Here is a 7,403-nt window from a genome sequence, read left to right as displayed (position 1 = left end):
GTAACAAACAAAGACTAAACATCGCCAGCTGCTGTATTGTTGTATTCACACATGAGCCTGGTGCGTATCATCTATTATCAGACATCAAGAAGGACATGAAAGAATATAGGGTTCAGGAGCAGGTAACATTTTTCCATCATCCAACCATCATATGCTCTTTTAGGGATCACATGCCTCAACTCCTGCAATCATCATCCAACCCCGTATACCGCATCATTACTATAGCTGACTCATATTCACCCACCAAGTAGCTTATGGTAACATGTATAAACACCTATTTCCATCACAAACTCAAGTGCGTATGATTGTCAAATCCGTTAAGATGACAACAGCTGATAAGGTCATATAAGCCCAAAAAAATGTGCCATTCAGGCAGGGTCTTTACCATGGCCCATCTTTTATATTTTTATGCGTGTTGAATAATAATAAACTTAGATTACATATAAAAGTGTTCGAGAAACAAGGGTATGAATGGATAGGATGGATAAGACATCGGCCAATCAAATGCTGTGTCACATGACGCGCGCCCTTTTTGTTGTGTGCATGAGCCTTGTTTTATGCATCCGCCACCACAACCACTTTTTCACATGCTGCCTCCTACCGGTGTTCCCATTACGATCGACGACCCTACCAGCAATGTCCAACTCGGCCAATTGTCAACCAACGTACACGATGGCGTGGAAAAGCTTGTGTCAGCTCTTGATGCAAGGGCATTGTGGCTCTTGAATTCCAACCAACTGAATGCTGCCTTGAATGACGCGAACGCCATGATCAGTATTGCACCTTGGTCACCTCTCGGCTACCTGCATGCTGGAAATATCCATGTTACTGAGAAACGATACGAGTCGGCTGTTGCTGTCTATGACGAAGGATTACGACACGTTGCAACCAATGATCCAAGATACCGTGAACTCATCAGGGCAAGAGCTATTGCAAACAATAGCATCAACAGATGTATCGACTTTGTAAGCAAGTTACCTTTGGACGTGGTGGTTTGCAACATTGTACCAAGGCTAATCCAGGGCCAAACATCTATCAGGATTGGAGAACAACATGCGTATTTGAACGTGTGTCGCACATGGCGAAAGAGAATCGCAATGGCTGAGGACTTGACTTTTACCGTTGGACCTACGCCATTAACACCGAGAGGGACTCATCAATTGCTGGATATGGCTCCTGCTATCAAATCGCTCGTTGTCATGCAGCAACTTCGCGACGTGGTGACTACGCTTACGGAAGGTTTCAGATTTCACTCATTAAAGAAATTGAGTCTTCATGGTAAGGAATGAAGAAAAGGAGGGGATACATAGAAAAGGGGCTAATAAACATATGTAGTTACTTCTATACGACTCGCTAACGAGGTATTGCTGTCTCTATTATCATTGAACCGAGCATTGACCCACCTTCACGTTGGCACCGCAATGGGAAGAAGCGCCAAATACCGGCTATGCGATATCATGAATGTGTGTCCGAATTTGATGGCTATCTCCTTCCCATTGTGGGATATGGATATGGATGGGGCATCTTTGGTATACCCGAGCATCATCAAGTTGACCACCAACTTATACATGGCAAAGGATACCCTCTCACCGATTCTTCGACACTTTCCTAATTTGAAGTACCTTCGACTTGGCTATGTATCGAATTCAGCAATGCTATCAGTCATTCAACAGTATTGTCCACTTTTACAACAGCTCTTTGTTTCCGCTCAGTATGTTTATGATGATGATGATGATGCCATTATACGCGATCACCAAGAGAAAGGGTTACGGTTATTGCATCTATGTGGTGATAAAAGATATCAGCTCTGCGTACAGCCTCGATCCGAGATTGAAAAAAGACGTCAGGTATTCTCAGAAAATGACCTGGTGCGATTGATCATGCAACATGCTGAAACGCTGGAGACCATTACAATGGAAAGCAAGTATGCATTAGAAGCACCAAGCATGATACTTAGATCGACAACCACTCGGCAAGTGACATTCAAACGTTTGCGTGAAATACGTTACCCTTTCAACAGCCGCAAGAACCTTCTTTCCTTTCTGATATGGATCATACGCAATGCACCTCATCTGGAGTCAATTAAAACGGTTTATGGTACTTGGCAAGCGTGTGTGATGCGGGAACTGTTGCGCCCTAGACGGCAACATCGTCATCTCAAGAGGATTGGATTACGTGCGGATGACACAGATCAAGTGAATGAAGAGCAATTCATCCAGCATCATATCCAATTGGATCAACAATCAAGCTTGAAAGAAATTACTCTCACATTGGACCTTGAACAACTCTCGTCAAGTTCATGGCTTCATTTGATTCCTCGATTGACACGATTGACGCATCTTGAAATACGCTGTGACGACTCGCACGTGCTGGATCATGTGGTATCACCTTTTATCGCCGAGGTCGCTTCGAAATGCCTAGCTCTGGAACGATTTACGTTGTCCTCGCCAACACTACCCATTGCATACGATGATGTCATTGGAATTTGCTCTCATAGCAATCTCAAAGCTCTCGTTATAGACGCCGAGAAACTGGATGGTGATGCACACTCGTTTGTTCGCGACTGCCAACACATTCAATCATTGCATCTAAAGCTTGACACGTTTAATAAGGAAGACATTGACACGTTGAGGATGGGATCATTCAAGTTGCTCTGCACCCAGAGGCGGTAGTTAGGAATTTGAATCCACCCCTGCTACAATAAAAACATGTTGAATTGCTGTTTGGTCTATCCTACATACATACCTCATATAAACCATTCACCAATAAAAGCCTTCTTAATGATAATACGGGGAGAAATGATGATACCAACGCATCTTTCAAAAGAACAAGGTTTATCATTCTCATTTGTAGTTCACCATATCCTGGTTTACCAATGTACAAGATCATTATATCTTGATGCACTTAAACATCATCTTTTTTTCGGTGACAGCATGGTGGATAGTCTATAGAGTGTAAAATTGGATACATATGCAATAAAAATAACCCGTTGCCAGCGATCATGTTGTAATTCATTCTATACCGTGACGGCTTCGTCTTCCATCCGATAATTGTACCCGCTCTAAGACTGCATCGTGTACTGATGATCAATCCACAACTGAATGCTTACCATTTTTATTTGTACATACCACAAGGCTATCCTGCAACAGCTACATAGCCACCACCAATCGAACCCCTTCATCCAGTAGGATTGCTCTTACCATGTTTTCACATCACCAAAGATCTCCTGATTCGATACCACATGCCTGCTAATCCTTCCCTCGCTGTGAACAAACATACCCGAAAAGCCCTTCATCATCAGCTAAACGTACCATCCTTCGCCCAACGTATATTGGGTGAATCATCCAGCTCATGATACAGCATGCAAGGCAAGACCAAATGGCCACATCCTACACCAACACCACAGAGTATGGTAAAAGCACAGTTGTAATCCCATTAGAACTCCTAGCATATAGAGACGTGTGTAAATATTGCCTTGGATTGTCATACGCCTTTAACATGACGAGGTGCTGTTAATCCTATACAAGGCCCAAAAACATGGTCCATCGAGTTGGAGGTCTGTACTATAGTCAAAGTCTTTATTCTTAAGAGGGGTTCGAGTATTGAGAATGGATAGGGTGTAAGGTGAAAAAGTGATGGTACGTGTAACAATGTACCACCAAACAAAGCTGCAGGACATGTCAATCATCTCTTTCACATTACGCACGCTATTGTCTTTAACATGGAGCAATGTATGGGTATCAATGACGGTCTCATTTGTATAGGATACAAGATAAATGATCAAAACTAAAGTCATCTTTGTATTTGCAGGTGTTACGGGAAGATGAGGGGGTCACGTGCATGCATCTTGCGGGTATGGCATTGACCGAATCCCGCTCCGAGACAGCTACCCAATCTTTTTTGCCCGAAGTCAACCAGCCCTACACGTTCAGTATTATCCCTACCTATCAATAAGTATACACAAGCACCAGTTTACCGATCGCTTCCCTCCATCTAGTACGGCCATTGTAAACAAAAAGTTTTCTGGAATGCGCCACCACATTGAATTCCACAATGAGATTCCCTTGCCGAACGTGGCGAGTTGCCTAGGATACCTTTGAGACGCCCTCTGAACGCGAAGAAACAAATGCCAAGATACCCACATGTCATCATTGGTAAGTTGAATGGGATCGGTGATGATGATGATGATGATGATGATGACGATGATGATGATGATGATGATGATGATGATGATGATGATGATGATGATGATGATGATGATGATGATGATGATGATGATGATGATGATGATGATGATGATGATGATGGACCTAACAACGGTATACCTCATCCAAGTGGGCATGCCCACGCCTATTTTCTAGTGAAGGTTGTTGTATTTACACCACAGTCAAGGAATAAAAACCAAGCATACAACAGCCACATGCTAGGTGTTTGTCATTGTGAGTATCCATCGCAGAATCTCCAAGTCATCATGTTATCGATCGGATAGTCATTCCTAGAATAGTTATTATTATGGGATGAAGGTACAGGAGTAAATACCCTCTTTTTACGCCTCAAGATGGTTGTATCATTGAATGCTTGTGAGGATGATGATCATGTATGTAGCAATTTGGGTTTGTACCAGGATAGAATGAGTGGTGGAAAAGAGTACATGTGACCTTATCACAATAGCTGGATGGCATAGCAAAGCTGATAGAGTGGATAAGCTCACCGCATCTGAAGGCTAGTTGCATAAATCGGTGCCACCTGTTTTACGGTTTCGGCGACTCAACCAACCTAAATGACCTGATCAGTCATCAAAACGTACATACAAAGCGTTTCTTAAACACCTCAGCAGCTACACCATCACTGCACTGAAATGGACACATTCCATTTGCATGCTGTAGCGTGCAGCTGGCATATTAACATATACGTGTGATGCGGAGACATCATTAAAGGAGCCATAAGATAAGAGGCAAAGAATCATCATATTCCGGCATGGTTGCACAAGTGTGTTTATTTAGGGAGGGGGGCACCGAATATTTACGCGCTCTTGATTTCAACATGGAAGACAGCGCACCTTCTCCCGATCTATTACAAGACCCAACAACAATCCCTCTCCACGAATGTAGGAGCAGCGAACAGATTGAGGCAGCCACCGACATTATACAGCAACGCCCATCCCAATTGTACAACGCTCTTCATGATCGAGCAAAGCTGTTAGGCAACGGTGCCCAGTTTGAAGCCGCGTTACGCGATGCAGCCGCGATGCAGAGAATACGACCTACTGTAGCCCTTGGTTATCTTTGTGAAGGCGATATTTATTGTCAACAAGGTCGTGTTGAAGATGCTGTGGCCATCTATAACAAGGGACTTGAAGCCGTGCCTGCATCCGAACCACATTATCATGACCTACAGCAACAGCAGCAGCAACAACAACAACGCATAGCAACAGCAGCAGCAAAGACAAATACCAGCAGCAGCAACAAACGTATCGACTTTATCAGCGAATTGCCTATCGATGTGGTCTCTACCAATATCATACCAAGATTCATGCCGGTGTTGTTATCCACGGGGTGTTGTCCTTATCTCTATGTATCCCATACTTGGCACCAACGTATCATCCAACATGGTTTAAGCATTGAGGTGGATTATGAGGCTCCGTCATTCCGTGAAGGCCACGAACAGCTTATTCGATTTACACCTTACGTCAAGTCCTTGGATCTCATTGTCAGGAAAGAAAAGCATCTGGTCAACCTTTTGTCACGTGCCAAGTTTTCATCCTTGAAAAGGTTAAAGTTAGCCAGTGAGTATAGGAATGGATCAAAGAGATAGAGAGGGAGAAAGGGAACTCACATATACCTATGTATAGGTGAAACGCCAGAGTCTCAATTGAAAGGTTTGGCTATGGTGGCGGATACATTGACACACTTGGATCTCGGCTACAATTCATCCCTGCATTTACGTGATATCATGCAAACCTGTCCCAATTTGACATTTTTGAGATTCCACGATGTGAACGCCGTTATCCCATCATCCATTGGATCTTTGCAATACCCTCGATTGGCCCATCTTGGCATCCACAGCTATTCTCCGGAGAATGTTGAAAAGGATAATCTGGTCCGTGTCTTGAGCCTATTTCCTAACTTGGTGTCGTTTGAGATGTCGCCTATGCCTGAAGATTCAAGTATCTTGCTTCTATTGACACAGCAATGTCCGCATCTAAGAACGCTTTTCTATGGCCGTGAGATGGAGGAGAAGGATACCAAACCTATTATTCATGCCAAGGAAAAAGGGATCACAGTGGCCCGTTTGGGTCAAGACGACATGTTTGATCCAGATGGGTTGATAACGTTCCTGAGTCAGCATCACCAAACATTGAAAGAATTGGATTTGGACATTGATATTGAGGATGAAGATGATGGCCACAGCTCTTGGGGTTTGAAGGATGGCAATTTGATCCGTCATGGAAAGGTGGTACCCATGTCTTTTCCAAACTTGCAAACGCTTCGTATAGCAGGGGATGATTATTCATCAACACCTTGTCTTCCATGGATTTTGGAGAATGCTCCTCAGCTTGAGTCTATCACCGTCCCAGAATCACGCTTCACCAGGGATACAACACAAGGATTGAAACAACTCAAGCATTTGAAAAAACTACACGTAAATGACGTGTTTGGGAAGGTGAAGGATGCTGCTATTGGACCCCTCTTGCAACATCATGCGGCTTTGGGAGATCGTTCAACACTGGTGCATATCCAAGTCACCTTTGATACGGATCAACTCTCTGACGTTGCATGGCTACCATTGATGTGCGGATTGAAACAACTCAAAAAGCTTGATCTATTTGCGGATCGCATGAGGCGTGATTGTATACCTTTCTTGGCGAAACTCAGCATCGGATGTCCGGCATTGGATGACTTGATGCTCGGCTATCCCAGTACCCATCTCGAGGATGGTCTCATTGAAGTTCTTTGTCCACACCCAAATCTCAGGTCTCTCTATATTGGTGATCATCTAGAAGATGAGGATTTATTTTGTCTTGCCAATTTTCCTAAATTAGAACGTGTTTATCTTTGTTTCCCTCCACCAGATTACATAGTTGATTCCCTACCCAAACGCATTCAGCTTATTTATTGATAGCACCATCATGATGGTTTGGTCCCTTTGTATTACTACGCCCTATAGTCATTGTGAAATAAAGAGAAATGATTGTAATTGGTATACACCGTAGTGGCAAGAGTATTCATACAAAACAAGCTTCTATGGAAAACACTATCATGGACAAGATGCGAGGAGATCATGTGCAGTGTAGTTGACAATTGTGAATGCATGCATTTTTATTGGATGGACACTGGGCTATCACGGAATCCGGATCTGGCAGCGTTGGTGGACTTGGATAGAATTACATTATCAGCAAAAGT

General features: G+C 43.5%; 2 protein-coding genes across 2 annotated transcripts; both read left to right on the top strand.

Annotated features, from left to right (window-relative positions):
- Window positions 1–587: 587 nt before the first annotated feature.
- On the top strand, window positions 588–2,672 carry O0I10_006729 (uncharacterized protein; the record flags this gene model as incomplete). The annotated part of the gene is made up of 3 exons (XM_058486754.1): window positions 588–1,278; window positions 1,336–1,711; window positions 1,799–2,672. 3 exons carry the CDS (start codon window positions 588–590, stop codon window positions 2,670–2,672), a joined length of 1,941 nt encoding a protein of 646 aa, XP_058342576.1.
- Window positions 2,673–4,977: 2,305 nt separating this feature from the next.
- On the top strand, window positions 4,978–7,119 carry O0I10_006728 (uncharacterized protein; the record flags this gene model as incomplete). Its single annotated transcript, XM_058486753.1, has 2 exons — window positions 4,978–5,785; window positions 5,852–7,119. 2 exons carry the CDS (start codon window positions 4,978–4,980, stop codon window positions 7,117–7,119), a joined length of 2,076 nt encoding a protein of 691 aa, XP_058342575.1.
- Between the last annotated feature and the right edge of the window lie 284 nt (window positions 7,120–7,403).

The sequence above is a fragment of the Lichtheimia ornata genome, assembly GCF_029851405.1.
Source record: "Lichtheimia ornata isolate CBS 291.66 chromosome Unknown scaffold00030, whole genome shotgun sequence".
Taxonomy (NCBI): Eukaryota; Fungi; Mucoromycota; class Mucoromycetes; order Mucorales; family Lichtheimiaceae; genus Lichtheimia; species Lichtheimia ornata.
Note: the sequence above shows the minus strand (reverse complement) of the source record. Positions and strands in the feature narration are given on the sequence as shown.